Consider the following 18,385-nt stretch of genomic DNA (forward strand, 5'->3'; position numbering starts at 1 on the left):
CACATTTATATATTTACATTATACATTTACTAGAACTTTCCCTTCAAACAGAAAAAGGGGGGCTTAAACTTACTGGCAGCTGAAATACTTTACAATTAACAATTGCATTACAATACTATTACAATTAATAAACAAACATAGAATGGGCATTAAGGGCATACAATTTTGGAAATGACAAACTTTGGATCAGTGAAACTTTCTGTGGAATCTTGTGGGTTTAGATTCCATTTGGGCCAAGTAACAATTCAGTCTTGACACAATGTCACATTTGACACAACTACTGGGTACAATAAAATCATATTTGAAATGATTTTATAGTTCTAAAGCATTTTAAAGAAGTTACAGCCAAAATACAACTCATTCCTCGATTATAAAGAAGATGAAGCACTTCTCCTTCCATCAACAACTGCGAAAACGTTTCACCTGATGTGCGTTCAGACGCTTGACATCAGCATCTGCTGCTCTAGCCACAATCCTAAAGCTAAATCCCTTCCTCTAACCCAACAAAATGCCACGTGCATCTAAAATAAATCTAAAAAAATAAAAAAGAACATCTAGTGCACACATACTTCATCTGCACTTGTTTTGATACTTTCCAAGGACACAAGTCATGGAAGACTATTTCTTGTGAAAAATGAGTTTGGTTAAATAAATCTAACACCAGTAAATCAAAAAGGAAAAAAATGGCAGCGAAACAACTTCAGCATACTTTGATTAGCCTTTTTAACGTTTTAAGATTCAAAGAGAACAGTGTGTGAATGGAAGACGTTGCAAGCCAGATTCAAACCTGCAACAGCATCAAAACTCATGCCTACCACCAGGTCATAACTCATACTTGATTAGTTTTACTCTATATACCTCATCTTCTCTATACAAATGTCATTTTTTACATCATTGCTGCCAACGTCATCTCTCATAAATTGACTTCATTTTACTTCTCACTGGGATACACTTGACCCAAACTGCTTTGGTCCAATCTGTGCCAGGCACAATATTTCACCCCTCCTGACGTAAGCTCAGTTACGGTTCGTCTACCATTACATCTCAAAAGACTTCTTTTATGATTTTGTTATTTATAAAATGTTCCTATAATTCCATGAAATGGTGACCTTTTTATTATTTCTACAGAAATTCATATAATTGTAATTCTGCCATTACCCTTTTCTCTCTCTCTCTCTCTCAATATGCTTCACATTAGGACAACCCACTGACCTCACTTTGTGCCACCACATGACCTGGAATTGTGTATCTTACTTTATGTTAACTTGAGCAAAATGTCACTGCAACTGGCAGAGGTCTTGTGGTGCCATGTGGTATTGTAGTAAATGTTTTATAAAGCAGATTTTGCAGATGCCTGCTGTGTGTCTTAATGTCATGCTATTGCTGCATTCAGAAGAGTTATATTACCCAGAATCTCATGCAAATAACCCCAAATTCAGGATCTTAGGGGTCACAGTGCAGGATATGTGGCTGCTTAACAAAATAAATAAATGAGGTGTATATTTCAATATTTTGATCAGATTTTACTTAATAAAAATGAGGTAAAATTCAAAACTTTGGAACCTTTGAAATAATTTTTATTTTTTATAGGTTTTTTATTTATGAATTAAAACTGCAAATGTTCAGAATCTGTAAAGAGCCATTCATACTAACAGCTTTAGGCCCAATCCCAATTATTTTTTTTTTACCCCTTCACCTTGGCCATTGGCCCTTGAAACAAAGTGTGAAGGGAAAGGGCTTGAAAATGTACCCCTATCAAGTGGGACACCACTACAACACCAGCACACATCATCATATGTCTTCGTGAGCCCTTACTTCATACAGTATGAGATGGACGATGGCGACTGCTGTAGTTTTTCCAGTTGCATTGTTTTTTGGTATTTATCTTCAGGAAATCACCAATGGCAACGTTATTATGTTATCAGGACGATGTGGCAGTAAGCTCATAACTGTACTGTGCATTTATATTGTGGCCATATACATAAATGTAAACACAAGACAACAACATTAGCATTATGCCAGACACTGTAAAAAGGTCATTCCCAGCCACTAGACATTAATGACAGGGTATTCGAGTGTCATCGAGTATCAGTATGTTGTGGGACTACTATACAGGAGTTATTATTGATTACAGACAGCAAAATTTAGCGGTTTTTATTTTAAATGCATGACCGTAAAACATAAACGCCATTATGAATGTATTAAAACACATGCTTGTTTGTTTTAAAACTTCTTAATGCCAAAATATACTCATTTATGTATCCTCTGACTCTCGTATGTAGCCATGTTGTGGTTGTAGCTGGTGTATTCTGAAAATCTTTGTACTCATTGGTTTCGAGTGTGGTCCTGGAAAAATCTCTGTTTCAAGGGCTATCTAGACCTTCCCCTTAGCCCTGCACCTTCAAGCTAAAGAGAATTGGGACACCCCTACACCATGTGAACATGCAAAACCAGGGGTAGGGGTAAGGGGTAGAACTGGAATTGGGCATTATTATGCATTATCATGACACTATATATGTGCCCACATGAGTGAACGAAAATTAACTGAAACATGCAACTATCTTCTATTATTTTTGATGAGCAGTACTAAATGCAAATATATATAGAAATAAAAAAAGAAATAAATTCTTGACATCTTCATCCTGACTACAAGTGTACTTTTTTAATAGTTGTGTTTAATAGATGTCAAATCAAACAGTCACTGATGGAAAACTGAAGTATCTGCAGAACATGGAAGATTATTCTGAAGGAAAGCATCGGATTAACTGTTTAGAACAAACAAGTTTAGTATAGGGACCAATTCTCACCATTAACTAGTAGCTTATAAGCATGCTTATTATTAAGATATTGGTTGCTTATTATTACGTATATTGTATTGATGTAATTCTACATCCCTAATACTACCCATATTACTACCTTACTAACTATTATTAAGCAGCCAATTAGTATTTTATTGAGCTAAAAGTCTTAATTAATGGTTTGTTGAAAGCGAGAACTGTACCTTAAAATAAAGTGTGACCAATCTCTCTTATTTAGTTGAAAGCTTTTACATTGAACATATTCACAAACTTTCAGGCAATGTATGTATGTATGTATGTATGAAGCAGTGCAATATGGCTGTATATCGGCACTGGTGGGAGGCGTGCATTGCCATGAGGCCACAGGCTGAGCGCTTTAGTGTCCCACCAGTGCCGATATCCAGCCATATTGCACTGCTTACATACATTGCCTGAAAGTTTGTGAATATGTTAAATGTGAAAGCTTTTGACAAAATAAGAGAGATTGGTGTGATTTTGCATTTATACAACAGTTCGACAGCATAATCGTGTATATAAAAAAGAAAATCAAACACGAGAGTCTAAAAACCCTTTTGTAAGAGGAACTGCCGCCATTCATCTGCAGCTGACGTCAGAACAGCAGAAACCGTTGCTACTTCACGGATGTCATTTTAGAGCTAGTGTTTTAATGATTCTCTAGCATAATGTCTAATGTGATGACAAAACAGATGAGTTTTGCTTACATTTTTAGATTATAAGGCTGAACAGAATGAAATGCCATCAGTCTACAGAGATTTCCCAGTATTTCTCTGCAGCAGTAACACTACCAGATTACTGTTGTGTTTGTGATAAGGCCAACCAAAAAGTAACTCAGGGTTATACAAAGAGTGGCCAATACAAAATACATACATTCCTGATATGCGAGTCCCATCTCACACTCAATACACAACAATTACTATGGTATAAATACAGCACTACAACATGCAAAAGAGAGAGATCAATTTAGAATGCCACTTGCATGTTTAATAATGATTTGATCAGCTGTAGTTAGACATTACACAGTTTTTCTTTTCTGAGGGCTTATTATGCGGTCTTTGTCACCCTCTTGTGGATGGACATCTATCCAAAAATGTGTGGTTTCCATCCAAAAATGTGAATGAACTTTATGCGCAAAACTGGATTATCGCATTAAAGACGTGCAAATAAAGCAGCATTTCCATCCAACGAGTCAAAGCGAACAAAATCGTCAGTTCCTGATTAACTGGCGCCAAATATCAACAGTAAAAACTGAATTCGCAGCGGCTGCCTCTTCTTTATCTAATAAATGACTTGCGCCTCAAAGGGAAATCCTGACACACAGTGAACGTGCGGTGGCGTTTGAAGGTGTCAGATGCGGAGCACAGATGCTCTTGATTCTGGAGGTCATTAATAATATAATAACACTAATACTTAAATGGTAAGGCGTTTTAGAATGACCAAAACAACAGTTCAGATGGTTTACAATGTGCTCAGCCTGCTGGTTTGTCCATTCATACACATTTTTATCATCACATGATCTCTTATAACAAAAACACATGATCTTTCTTAATCTGCATACTGAAATTTGTGCGGTAAAAGTGTTTCTATCGTAGTTTATGCACATCTTTTCTTATAGATTAAAAAGTTCATCCTAATCAGTTATGTGCATAAGTTTATGCGCATTTTTAAAATTTATGCGTATCATGGCGTTTCCATCAACTGTTATCCAAAATGCGCATAAAAATAGGTGGATGGAAACATAGCTAATGACAGGCTAATAGCCGTCGACGTGTTGTCTCTCAGAAATTATAAATATTTAAAACAGGCCCTATCCTTATGAATAAACTGCAAAGTTGCAATCTAAACAACTACATTCTCGACTAAAAAGCCTCAAAAGTACATTGTGATCACCAGCAATATTTGTCAAACTGTAGAGTATCCTCTGCTTGTTGCTGTATGTGGGTAGAGTAATACACAAGGGTGAAGAGGCTGGATGAGTGCTGTTATTTAGACAATATCGCATGACTATCAGCCAATCAGATTCAAGAACCAGACAGAACTGTTGTGTGTGTGTGTGTGTATATATATATATATATATATATATATATATATATATATATATATATATATATATATATATATATATATATATATATATATATATATGCGCAAGTATGTATGTAGACACACAACCTTGATTTACATTTGTGTTTTCTATAAAAGTCACAATTAAAGCAGTACTTTACGCTCACCTGAGAAACTGTCCTTGTCCATCGCCAGCAAGTCTCTGGCCTGATACAAGTAACAACGCAAATGATACAGGGTCCCACCTGAATAATCATAAATAAAAACATCAGTCTTGTCTTAGCCATCCTTTAAATGTGCCTGTATTTGAAATGAGCAGAGAAAACCGGCATCGACTCACTATCGAAGAAGCAGGAGATGGTTGGCCGGCTGACACCAAACGTCGTAGTGACTGACTTATCATCATTTTTTTCATCAGTAACGCTGCTCTGTTGACAAAAAGGAACAAACAAAAACACTGTGAGACACACAATGTTCTGTCAATGTAAACAGCAGACTCGCATATGTTGGCATTTTTGGCGTCTGGACAAGACAAGGCATTCATGTTGGATCAGATCACAATATTACAACCAAAAGAGTAAACAGAGTATGTGTTAATGATGACTTTGCTGTCAGTTGTGGAAAGAGCAACTGTATAAGCGCCACAAACCACTGGAATGAAGTGATTACGTGTCGCCATCCCAAGACACTCGAATATCATTTTGACACATGCAAAAATCCTGACCTTCTCTGAATAAAATGCCAGATGATGTCTCTTAACCAAACTAAAACTGCTATGTCATTTGCGGCTCACTATGTTTACATAACCCAATACCCTTGTACGGTTTTGGAGAAAAAAAAATAAGTAAAGAAACACACCCTCCAATGTGCCCTCTAAAACAAGACTTCAATTTTAACAAGTTGTGGTGCAGAGCATCCAAATACACAGAACTGATATTTTTCATGGCACACCAGTCACACATGCAGGTTTTAACACCAAGAAAGCCAAGGGATAATCAAAACCTGCTTTGAGAAATGTCTGATTCATTCTAGTGAATCACTCATCCTAAAAGGCTCATATCCGAGAGAAGTAACTCATTTTAGGGAATCCGTTTTAGGGAATATATAGTGGATCAGTTCACTTCAGACCACTCTCCATCTTTCATACGTATCAGTCAAAAGTCTAATTCATTGATTAAATTGATCCTAAATGGCTCTCTCATTTGTCACAGTGTAGAGTTTGATTCATTCTAGTAAATTGGTTCATTTTAAACTGCTCTCTATCTTTCATGTCGAATGCTGGAAATTCTGATTGATTCTAGTAAATTGATTCAAACTAAACAGCTCGTATATGGCACAGTGAACAGTCTGGTCCCTTTTATTGAAACAGTTTGTAATACAAGTGCCTTTCTTTTATAATGATGAAAAATGAAATCCAATTTATTCTGGGTAACTAATTCATCTTAAAATCCTATTTATTATTTGTATTAAAGAAAAATCAATCTTCTATGACATTCTAGTGAATAATTTTATCTTCAATATTCTACGTCAGGGGTCACAACCCTGTTCCTGGAGAGCTCTTTTTATCCAGATTTCAGTTGCATCCCTGACCAAACACAACTGTCTGATATTATACAATTTAATTAACCTTTATTTCTATAGCGCTTTTACAATCTAGAGTGTGTCAAAGCAGCTTAACATAGAAATTCTAGTAAATTTAAACTGTCAGTTCAGTTTTCAGAGTTTAAGTTCAGTTTAGTTTAAATTGGTTTAATTTTCACTGCTGGAAGTCCAAACACTGAAGAGCAAATCTATCGATTCGCAGCTCCACAAGTCCCAACCAAGCAAGCCAGTGGCCACTGTGGTGAGGAACAAATTTCACCAATTGACGAAAGTGAAGGAAAAAACCTTTAGAGCTTTCAAGTGCTGCTTCAGGTCCTAATGTGATGTGTTTGATCAGGGTTGCAACTGAAATCTGCAGGAAGGTAGCTCTCCAGAAACAGGGTTAGTGACCCCTGCTCTATGTAATTAGATTAGATTAGATTCAATTTATTGTCATCACACATGTACAAGTACAAGGCAACGAAATGCAGGTAAAAGGCTCTAAATACTCTAAAAGGCTGATACTCATGAAGGAGCTCCGGATGGAAAGTTTTGTTTTGTGTTTACATTATGGTCAAAGTTGTTGCACGTCTGCCGGTTCCTGCCTCAAAGAGTTTGAACCACTTGTACATTAAGGAAGCGTTCAGAACAAACAACACCAGCGAAGAAACTCGAAACAGAGGAACATAAACACCTCACTGCCAACTAGCATTTTAGAAGTGTTATCAAAGAGCAACAGAAACAGCGCGCAGAAGTATGAATGCACAGCTACACCTGTTGCATGCGCCATGGGTCACGCAGATCACTTGACGCAGAAGTATAAACCAGGCTTAAGTCAGGTGTTTCAAACTGTGGGGTGCGCCCCACCAGGATCTATTAAGGGGGCGTGCACTCGAGTAAATTATGATGATTTTTATGCGTTCACTAGAGGGAATAATATGATTAACGTTAGCTTCACAGCTAACTATTAGGCACCTGTAGAGTTAATGCGTTCCAGTAAAATATATACAAATAAAATGGACCGGGTGCTTTTTAAAATGAATGACGGTGAATGAATGAAAGTCAAACCGGTGAGCCGTCTGACAAAAAAGTGCCCTTCTTAATTAAACCAGCAGGATGCCCATCTGCATCTTTCACTTACTTTGAAGACAACTGACTACGTTTACATGGACATCAGTAGTAGTTATTTGCCTTAATCTGAATAAGACAATAATATAATTACGTGAAGTGCTTTTTGAATGTTGCGTCACCAGACTATTCACGTTTCCTGCAGAGTCTCATGTAATTTTGAGTGTTTCATCTTTAATTTCTCGGCAGTTTAACTTTCATTTATGAACATTTCATGAACATATATATATATATGCTACCGAGAAACAAAAATCTAGATTAAACACTCTTCATCATACAGATACCATTCAATTTGTCTAAAATCCATATTTGATGCTTATACTTGAAGCCTCTTGGTCCAACTTTCAGGTGTCTAGTTAGAGCAAACGATTATTTCAGTTCACCTCTGCGAAGCACTGAGGCCTTTCACTTGGCCCATGGATCCATTCCAGACCCTCATCAACTCTCAATTATCAACCCAGCCAAGACCACATGACATCTTATGCCAAAGCAGCCTGGAATAGATCTGTAACAATGCACCCAGAGGACCAGACTATGCGTAAGAGAATAAGCATACTAACAAGGCTTTATGCATACGCCGTCTTTCACACTCACTGTTCCATCACTGTCTCCCTGTAAACGATATCCCACGATGCCCTTATTTTACCAGGCTGATTCCACGTTGCTTGCCCAGTCTCTCTCAGCACCTCCGATTTGTCCAAACTCAAAGCCCTCCACACCCATTCTCGCCTTCGCTTCGTCTAAATTGCATCTCACCCTTGTTTGATTCTCTCCCACCACTTTCCTTTCCAGTCTCTCTGTCTAAATCTCACCCCAATTCCAGCTCCACATCACTCAAATAGTCAGCCCTCATTACCAGCGAACACTCCAAGGCAAAGATGGCCGCCGGCCCCGTCTTTTCTAATGGCTCCATTCGACGTCTCCAGCGCCGGCGACGGAACAAGTCGGTTTTCTTCTGCTTGAGGTGAAACTTCCAGCCAAATAAAGAGGCATATTCCCAACCCTCACGCTCGGACTCGTCTGGCCGCTGCTGTAGGAGAGAAAGCACACACAGAATTACAAAGACACATTTATATAACTCAACTTGTTTATTTTCAAAGGGTTTTTTTAATATGCACGTTCTGGTATGAGCCTAACCAGAGGTGCACAAAAAACGACATATAGCAGACATCGGGACTTTAAGATTCATGAGGAAAGGATTAGTAAGGAATTAAAGTTATCTAATGCAGTAGAAAGACAGAAAGTACCACAAGAGAAATTTCTGAATTCATGCTCAAAGAGTGCCACCATGAGGACGACTGATTTTAGTGACTCTAAGAAGTTTAGGACTGTATTATATCTGTATATAAAATTAGGTATTTGCCTTTGCATCTTATTAGTCTTATTTGTTTTTAATAATAAACAGTAATGAAGTTTGCATTGCACGCTCATGGTTTTTAAGCTGTTTTTGGTTTGTTAATCTTGTCAATAATATTATTCAGAAGGTCATGATTCACACTCATTAAATAATTACTTTCTATAGCTTTATCTTACATTCTTAGAGGACACAAAACACAGATGTTTTGGCACAACGCCTGTCTCAGTATGTGGCACAATCTTCTCACTCCATCCTTTTATCCCACAGTCAATTACATTCCGTCATTTGTTAGACGGCCACTCAATATATAAAAACAATCTCATTTTCGTTTCAATATACTGTAATTAACCCCATAACAAATACTTTCCTTCACTTTTAAAAACATTATCTCCGTTGCAGTGAAAAATAACATGTCAATTATCAACATTTACTTATTCATGTATACATCAATGCAATGAAATTGATGCTAAATACCCAGTCAGAGCACTCTCTTCAGTCGACGGCTCAATGCCGATTCTACACAATGAATTATATGAGTACTGTGAACTTACTCCATTTAAGTTGAAGTAATGAGGTATTTAATTAACTAATTACCTTTAAAGTTCAAAATTCTTTTTAAATTAGTAAAATTAACTTTCAGTAAATTGAGTTAACTACACTCATTTCATTTGATGACTGTAGTCTGAAGTTTTTTTTCTAAATAAAAGTTTTTAGCGTAACAAACTATTAAAGCTGTAGGTTCAGTTGGGCTGAGAACAGGGTTTGTACATTTGTAAAATGTTTTTAATAAAGAAAATAAATCTGAGACCCAAATGAATGACATATTCCTTTACAGAACAACTCATAGAAATGAACCATCAGTCCATTTTAGACATTTTTGGGATGAAATACTTTTTCTTCACTGTATATTTTTATTTCAGGTCCAGATAATGTACGTTTCTGGTAGAATGTCCTATAAGCTTTTGAATGGCAGTGTAAAACACACTTTTATACATTTAGCTGTCTAAATAGTTTTAAAAAATCATTTGAAGTAAATCATATAATTGAAACCACCATTTGTACCAAACCACTGTCATACACACTTACCAAACTTAAATTTGGCAAATATAAACACACTGAGCTTCATTCATGAAACACGAGCAGAACAAATAGCCATGTAAATCACTCATAAATCCATTCTTATGTAAACAGTTGCATTAAATTAAATGTGACAATTTATGTAAGAATGTATTTACTGACAATTTAACACTAATTTCATCTGTTCATGTTTCATAAATGAAGCCCAATGTCTCAATGACTAAAAAACAAATACGCTGATGTTGTTCAGAGATCTCAAGAATTTATTTTTTGATCTTTTATTAAGAAACCATGCTTGTTTGCTCATGTGGATGAAGCCTTTCTCAGACAAAGGCTGTTTATCTCTCTCTCTCACACACACACACACCCTTCACACACAGATGATGAACATTAAGCATATTTGCGGCTGGACTTTAAAGTTGGACCAGAGTTTTTCCTGCCAAGTGGATTAGAGGTGTGGGATTGATTTCAGATTATTCTCAGATGGCATGATTAATTAGGTGTCCTCTCAAGCTCCATCGGCCCCTCAGCAGATGTGTTCAGGGACGGGGAAGACCTCCTGAGACTACACAGAGCTTTTTTATGGCACGCCACCTTGAGCTTTAACAGAATCCCCCACAATCCAAGAGAACCAAAGGAAGCTTGGGCCAAGATCCTTCATTTATAAAGTCACTTTCAATACAAAACAAAGTTATTTCTCTGACTGAAAATAGAGGTTCATGATTTGATGCTAGATATTTAAAATATACTTTAATTGTTTAAAATTGAGCTCATGATAATCAGTTGATTCTGAAAAGACTTAATCTGTCATTAAAAACATATTAGTTCTGACAATGAGACATTATTGACAGGTAAATCAAACAAATGATACGATTAGGTAAACTTTTACAGTACGTACAGCTAACTTCATTTTAAGACACATGAAACAAATATTTATAATGTTTTTGTTGTGTGTTAAGTTTGTTAATGAGAGGAAAGTATGTAGTATATGTTTAAATATCTAAACATTGTTATACACAATGGATGACATTAGGATGCTTGTAGGATTAGGATCTGCACTGTAAAATATTTCTGTTAATTAACAGGTTCTGTATTTTGTTATTCTCATGTGTTTTCTGTTTATTTACAGATGTGAATTGCATTAAGGAAGTTTTATTTTTGCTCTGTCCGCTTTTGATGTTAAAAAAAATTCAACTCAACAGTTTTAACAGAGAGAATTCCATTGGCATTTTGGTAGTTTGACAGTTTTTGAGAAAAAAGTTTTAAACTTTTTTAAAGAAACAATATATAGAGAACTAAGTTTGTAAAATAACAGAAAATGTACTGACCAGGTTATTACCAGGTTGTTCTGTCATTTACAACATCAACCCAGACAATATATCACTTCAAACTATTAAAAATATCTTTCATTCATTCATTCATTTTCCTTCGGCTTAGTTCCTTTATTCATCAGGTGTTGCCACAGCGGAATGAACCACCTTAAAATATCAATAAAAGACAATTTTTCTAACTTTTAAACATTATAAGCTTTTGGAGAAAAGGTCAAGGTCCCATAATTCAATTCAAGAGCCTAAATAAGTGAAAAAAAAGAATCACAAAATACGGTACACTGTTCAATGGTCTATGATCACACGGGTCAAAAAGATTTAATAAACAGGGCAAACTAGAGTACAGTTGAAGTCAGAATTATTAGCCCCCCTGAATTATAGCCCCGCTTATTTTTTCCCCCAATTTCTGTTTAACGAAGAGAAGATTTTTTTCAACACATTTCTAAACATAATAGTTTTAATAGTTCATTTCTAATAACTGATTTATATATCTTTCCCATGATGACAGAAAATATTATTTGACTATATATTTTTCAAGACACTTCTATACAGCTTAAAGTGACATTTAAAGACTTAACTAGGTTAATAAGGTTAACTAGGCAGGTTAGGGTAATTAGCCAAGTTATTGTATAACGATGGTTTGTTCTGTAGACTATAAAAAAATTAGCTTAAAGGGGCTAATAATTTTGACCTTAAAATGGTTTTAAAAAAATAAAAACTGCTTTTGTTCTAGCCGAAATAAAACAAATAAGACTTTCTCCAGAAGAAAAAATATTATCAGGCATACTGTGAAAATTTCCTTGCTTTGTTAAACATCATTTGGGAAATATTTTAAAAAGAAGAAAAAATTCAAAGGGGGGCTAATAATTCTGACTTCAACTGTACATTCCCAATAAAGCACCAACGGGAGTAGAAAGTTCTGTGAATGAGCCACTAAGGATGCACAAATAAAAAGAATACAGACGCAGCAGCTCATTTTTCATCATGTCAAACGGAACGCAAATTATGTTGCAAAGAAGCAGAGTAGATGTAGATAATTTAGCAAACTGCAGTCAATGAAATAGAATTTTAAAAAACTTGTTCCCCCAACTATTTGAAAGGAGTTTGTAAAGATGTAACTACCACTGCAAACTTTAGTTGCTTTTATTTTAATCTTCAATTTTCTACCCTGGCATGCATAGCTTCCATGTAATGTCAATTTTTATCATATCATGTATTCAAGATAGTCATTACCTTTAAATAATCTTAAAAAAACAGGGCTTTAATATCAAGCAGGTTGCATCTCCACAATGTTGTGTGTAGCTTTAAATTCTGCAAGAATGTTATGCTTCAGTGGATTCTGACTGGCTATTAGTGTTTTATCATCATTTATTACCTGTAAATATGCTTCTGAAAGTGACCCCAACAATATTGTTTCTCTGCATCTATATTGTTTACGCTGTGGTCTGAACTCTGCTGTTGGTTTATATTTACAATAAAATATATATAGATGTATATAGTACACTCTGTCAATCCTTGGTGTGAACAAGCCTTTACAAAATTCATATGCAATAGTTAAGGGTCAGCTGCTAATTTCACCGTCTACTCTTTTTCATCGCAAAGTTTTCTCTGCATGTCTTTAGTACATGTAACCCCGAAAGAGGGTTTGTGCTGCTGATGCAAGTCATTAGTAAATCTGGCCCTTAATTATGCAGCTCAAACTGAAAACAAACTAAGCAGCAACACTTTGTTCTTGACTGATGACATACTTTTCTCAGCGCCTCCATTTTCTGCATGTCTCTACGGCGGAGTCTGATCCAGCGTCTCCGGCGGTTGGTGTGGTACATCTTCTCAGACGGAACCCAGGACTTTGGCCGGCGGTCCGGGGGGAGGGTTATTCCATACTCCCAGCCTATCGGTAAAAGGAGATTTATTATAAATTCACGTTTCTTCTGCTCTACATTATTTTGTACATACAGGGTGGGCCACTTATATGGATACACTTTAATAAAATGGGAATGGTTGGTGATATTAACGTCTTGTTTGTGGCACATTAGTATATGCGAGCATGGTGACCATATTTAAGGCAGCCTTCTTGGATCCAACTTTTGTTTTTTTCAATAGGAAGAGAGTCATGTGACACATCAAACTTATTGGGAATTTCACAAGAAAAACAACGGTGTGCTTGGTTTTAACGTAAATTTATTCTTTCATGAGCCCCCTCACATATACTAATGTCCCACAAACAGGACGCTAATATCACCAACCATTCCCATTTTATTAAGGTGTATTCATATAAATGGCCCACTCTGTAGAAAAGATCTGCAAAACGTCAATGGCTCATGTGTGTGGGAAGAAGTTTCCATACCCTGATCATCCACTGCACGCTTCAGATCCTCGCTCCACTCAATATCCTCCCACACCCAGCCAGGGGGACACTCGATCTCATCTTTAGGAACGGCCTTTTCTCCATTCTGCCCCCCAGTGGAGACATAAACACATTTCGTTTTTTTTCAATACCCTTTACTTACTGTTCCTCTACACCTCATCAAAATAATAACCTAATGTATATAGTAATAATAACCATGGGAACTAAATATTCATCAGTTTATTATGATTGAAATACACACTGACCACATCTGTGTACCCCTCCGGCATGCCAATCCACTGTCCTCCTGGCAACCGCAACTGATTTTCAAACACCTCCTCCAAAAAGCTTATATGACCTGCATCAGCGTCATACAGCATCCTGGGCACAAAGGCGAACTCATGTTATGCAGTTGCAGAGGGTGTTTAATGATGCATATGTCACTTCTAATGATAAGATGGTACTCACGTTTTCTCTGGGCTGATGAACCATTCTCCTGCCCAGCTCCAGCCTGAAGAAGGTTTGAAGCTCTCCTTTGGCAGTTTGATTCTGCCGGTCACATCACTGAACTTGGGGTAAGTCAGACCTGTCGTACCCCAGTTCCCCACCAGGGCTAGTTTAGTCTGGTTCTCATACTGTAAATGACAATAAATCTTGCTCAAAAGGATAGCTTTAAAATAAGTGTGCAATATTGATGCAAACATTATATATCAATATTAGTGAGATTTTTTAGGATGACTTGATATAAAGGTCTCAAACTCAATTCCTGGAGGGCTGTAGCTCTGCACAGTTTTGCTGTAACCCTAATCAAACATGTGATCCAACTATAGTAGTACTATATTTGAAATTGAATTTACTACACAACTGTTAGAAAAGTACTTTCTATATAGTATGAATGTGAGTAGTACGAGTAGAACTAGTGATGTGCGATTCATAAAATTGAATCACAATCGCGATTTGAAACGTTGCAATTAGCTAATTGCAAGGGGCTGCTATATGAAATTTATAAGTACTATTTAATTTTTCCCACCGTGTGCCGTCTGTGTGTGACAGTCTTACTAGCAATTAAGTGAGCACACTTTTGTTCTGCACAATGAGAATTGCACGACCAAACTACGCGGAAAGCCAACAATAAAACGTCTGCTGCTCCAGAAGCATTAATAGACCAATTAACTCACTACTGTTTGCTGTAGAGAAAAATTTGTATTTTTATTTCTGAATATTTATAAACAAATTTGAATAAAAGTTGCAGTTATTTAATATCTTTTCAGTTCCCTTTTTTTAACTAACACTCACTGCATTTTAGCAGTAAGTACCTACAATGCAGAATACTGAGCTAAAGCTTGACTATAAAATTAAATCGCAAAAAAAAAAAAAAAAAAAAATGCAATTAGATTAACCGCACAGCCCTAAGTGGATCTTGGACATCTGCAATTTGTCATTATCATGTGACCTACCCACGTCAGTTATGTCGCTTCACTTCAATTCATGAATTTTCTCCTGTGGCATCATGGGATAGCGTAGCGCCTATCGGATGCTCACTTTAGAATCCGGGTACTTCTCGCATACTGTCTTTCGAATACTATGAATTCGGACATATTACTCGGCTCACCTACTGTTTTACCGTACTATATAGTATAGAAGTATGTGATTGCAGATGCAGCACTAGGCTCTACAGTAGCAGTCTTGAACCACTTGATTAGTTGGATCAGCTGTGTTGGATATGGGTTGGAGCAAAACTGTGCAGAGCTGCAGCCCTCCAGGAATTGAATTTGAGACCTACAGTATGACTTAATAAATACAACCAAACTCACCAAAGTCCCTGTCTTAATGAGTGATTCAAAAAATAGTTAATTCAGACGATTTGTTCGTTTATATCAAAATGTCCATTTAGAAACAAAAGTAAATTTTTAGCTGAAGAGAACAACAAACAGCACAGTGTAATTGACTGTGTTTGGAATAGTCATTGGAGAAACAGAAAGAAATGAGGCACCGACAACATTGTATGTTAAACATTATAAATACAAACCTGTTTGTTGAACTTTTATGTAATATACTGTAATTATTCTTATATTGAGGAAAATGGCACTCTTGATTATAACCATATCATATTTTTATAAATATATAAATCCAACATAGGGATATTTTTCCCTTTTTGAGACTTGAATAGTAGCATAACTGCACACTCACCGTTTCTGCAAACACAGAGAGTTTGCCCTCTGCAAACTGGTTAAAAGATTTGACATCAGCAGTCAGACCGAACCACACCTTGATTCTGAGCTGAGCTGGGATTTTACTACATCCCCCATCTTCCTGTGGACACTGAGCACATTACACACAGAGATAGAAAGATTTATCAGTACTCCTGTGGTTCCATTCCTCATTTCCACTGTAGCATCGCTGTGTGTTTTTCATCCAAAGAGTCTGTTTACCTTCATGAAAACCGTCTGAAGTTGGCCACAGTGCTTGCCACAGTAACCGTAGGAAAAGAGAACTTGATGGGCAGGGATTCTGTGGTAGGCCACTCGTCTGTCTCCCTGAAGCATCCAGATTATTATATCTGGCAGACTGTTTTGGGGCTGGAAGAAAGAAAAGATTTTTAGCTTTTCAGGATTATTTGAAGCAGGTGAAAGTAGCACAGAGTTTAGACGTTCAAGCCACATGTCTTTCACCTCCTCAGCGAGGTAGCGTAGTCTCAGGGTCCAGTCCTCAGCCTGCTCCAGCACTGCACTCAATTCAGTCTCTGGTCCATGTTTGAGCGCCAGGGCCGCTTGCACTATCTGATGCATGTTAATCTTGCGCAGATTCCTCAGAGCTTTATCCAGTGGAGTCACACAAGGCCATTTATCCAACTCAGGGAGTTCCTCACTAAAGATGGGACATAAGAGAAAGAAAAAATCTAAACAAAATAAAACTTTTGAGGCTCAAAATGCTTAACCCTTATGTACTGATGGGGATGTTTTTACCCACTCAGGGGTAATTTTGAGTGTTAATTTTGGGTCTCAACTTTCTCTGTGTTTGACAAAAGAAATGATTTTTGGTGACAAATCTTATTTTGACATATTTTGGGAAAATGCTACAATAAACAACAATACACTGAATAAATTTACTACCCTTCCATTATGTTCGTGGTTGTATTTACCCAATGGACTTCAATTATAATGACATGACACCATATAATCATGCATTCTTGATTGTTCTTGGGTTTTGCCTGTTGGGAGGACGTAACTTTTTTATTTTTACTGTTGATTATTAGTTTCAGTGCAAAAAAAGTTTAGTTTCTGCCTTCTATTTGGAGTATAGACTCTTTTCATCGTTGCTGCATGGAGGGCACCATAGTGACAAACGGTAAGCTGCTTGGAACTTCCATTAAGAATTGTCATCAGCCAGAGCAGTGTTGGATGTCAATACTGTTTTCAGTGGCTTATGGAGTGACTTAATTTAGAAAGAAAGACGTGTTAAAACCGTCATGCTTTCTGTCAGATGCAGTTCAAGTGCGAGAGAAAAATGCTCTCCTAATTCAGTGTCTGCCATCAGATCAGACGCTGAAATATAGCATCAATATTCCCGACCTGTCAGCTGTTAAACTGCACTCCGCAGCTCTTCAATGCCAACACACAGACACAAACAATACCTCACTGTATTATAAGAGCAAACTGCAATACTGACATGAAACTAGCAGGTATGTAAGCCATGCAATTTCAAAAAATGGCCAATAAAAGTACAGTACTGATACTCTGCTGGCTGATTTGCATGTTGATTCTAATCGGGAGCCGTTTATGTTTCATTTAGTTTGTATAGTGTAGTATTTACGATGTTATTTGTTTTTCTGTCATTTCAAAATGCCACTTTTTTAACTCTATACCGCTTATTCAATCATGGTGTTAGAGAGACAGTACAGTAGGCTGTGTGTGTGTGTCAAACATTTTGGTAAATACATTTGTTTAAGTTGGTTATATTTTTGAAAGAAAGAAAATGTTGACTTTAGCGATGACAAGGCTTCATTTAAATGGCACAAGATGCCATCTGAAAATGAGGGAAAATGCCTGGCAGCAGTTGTTTTCATTCCCATTAGATTGCATTTTTTAAAATAACCAGTCCAGGAGGTGGTGCTGAACAACAGCAGTATTAGTTCAAAGACATTAAAAGCAGGTAAAATAGATTATCGTTTCATAGCTGTCCAAATGTGACTTTTTATTCGCATCAGCTGCTGACCGGAAGTTCTTAGCATTCTCCTTGTGCATACACGCAAAGCATAATAGGTAATTTTGTGTTCTAAGAAAAAGGTCTATAGTCTGTGTGTGAGTGTGTGTGTGAGAGAGAGAGACCTTTGCACACTTACCTTGATATGTCTGAGAAAATCTAAATAAGCAGCTCAACTCTCAGAACACAATAAACAAGTGCATTTACAGTATGCACAAACAATATAATCTGCTGTTTTACTCCATAGAACTCCAAATAAAAGCCAAAAACTTGTTTACACCGGCCTATCTAAAGGCCTAATGCTGCCAAATGATGATCAACAGTAAAAATGACACATTTGACCTCTTCCCAACAGGGAAAACCACCAGCAATCAAGAAAGCATGATTATATGGTGTCATGGTTTGCAATTAAAAAATGTCACTATAATGGCAGTCAATCGGGCAAAAACGGCCATTAACATAATATAAGTGTAGTCAATTTGAA

The 18,385-nt window shown here is 36.7% G+C and overlaps 1 protein-coding gene across 4 annotated transcripts in view; it reads right to left on the reverse strand.

Annotated features, from left to right (window-relative positions):
- dysf (dysferlin, limb girdle muscular dystrophy 2B (autosomal recessive)) overlaps positions 1-18,385 on the reverse strand; it is a 145,939-nt gene that overhangs the window by 90,993 nt on the left and 36,561 nt on the right. For all 4 annotated transcript variants that reach the window (XM_056461356.1, XM_056461357.1, XM_056461355.1 and 1 more), the window contains 10 exons: positions 16,371-16,566; positions 16,131-16,277; positions 15,889-16,020; positions 14,167-14,333; positions 13,965-14,079; positions 13,699-13,804; positions 13,100-13,242; positions 8,446-8,619; positions 5,221-5,308; positions 5,048-5,125 (listed from right to left, as the gene is read on the reverse strand). In XM_056461356.1, coding sequence (XP_056317331.1) covers positions 5,048-5,125; positions 5,221-5,308; positions 8,446-8,619; positions 13,100-13,242; positions 13,699-13,804; positions 13,965-14,079; positions 14,167-14,333; positions 15,889-16,020; positions 16,131-16,277; positions 16,371-16,566 — 1,346 coding nt within the window. The remainder of the gene's footprint in view (positions 1-5,047; positions 5,126-5,220; positions 5,309-8,445; positions 8,620-13,099; positions 13,243-13,698; positions 13,805-13,964; positions 14,080-14,166; positions 14,334-15,888; positions 16,021-16,130; positions 16,278-16,370; positions 16,567-18,385) is intronic.

This window comes from Danio aesculapii, chromosome 7, assembly GCF_903798145.1.
Source record: "Danio aesculapii chromosome 7, fDanAes4.1, whole genome shotgun sequence".
In the NCBI taxonomy this organism is placed as follows: Eukaryota; Metazoa; Chordata; class Actinopteri; order Cypriniformes; family Danionidae; genus Danio; species Danio aesculapii.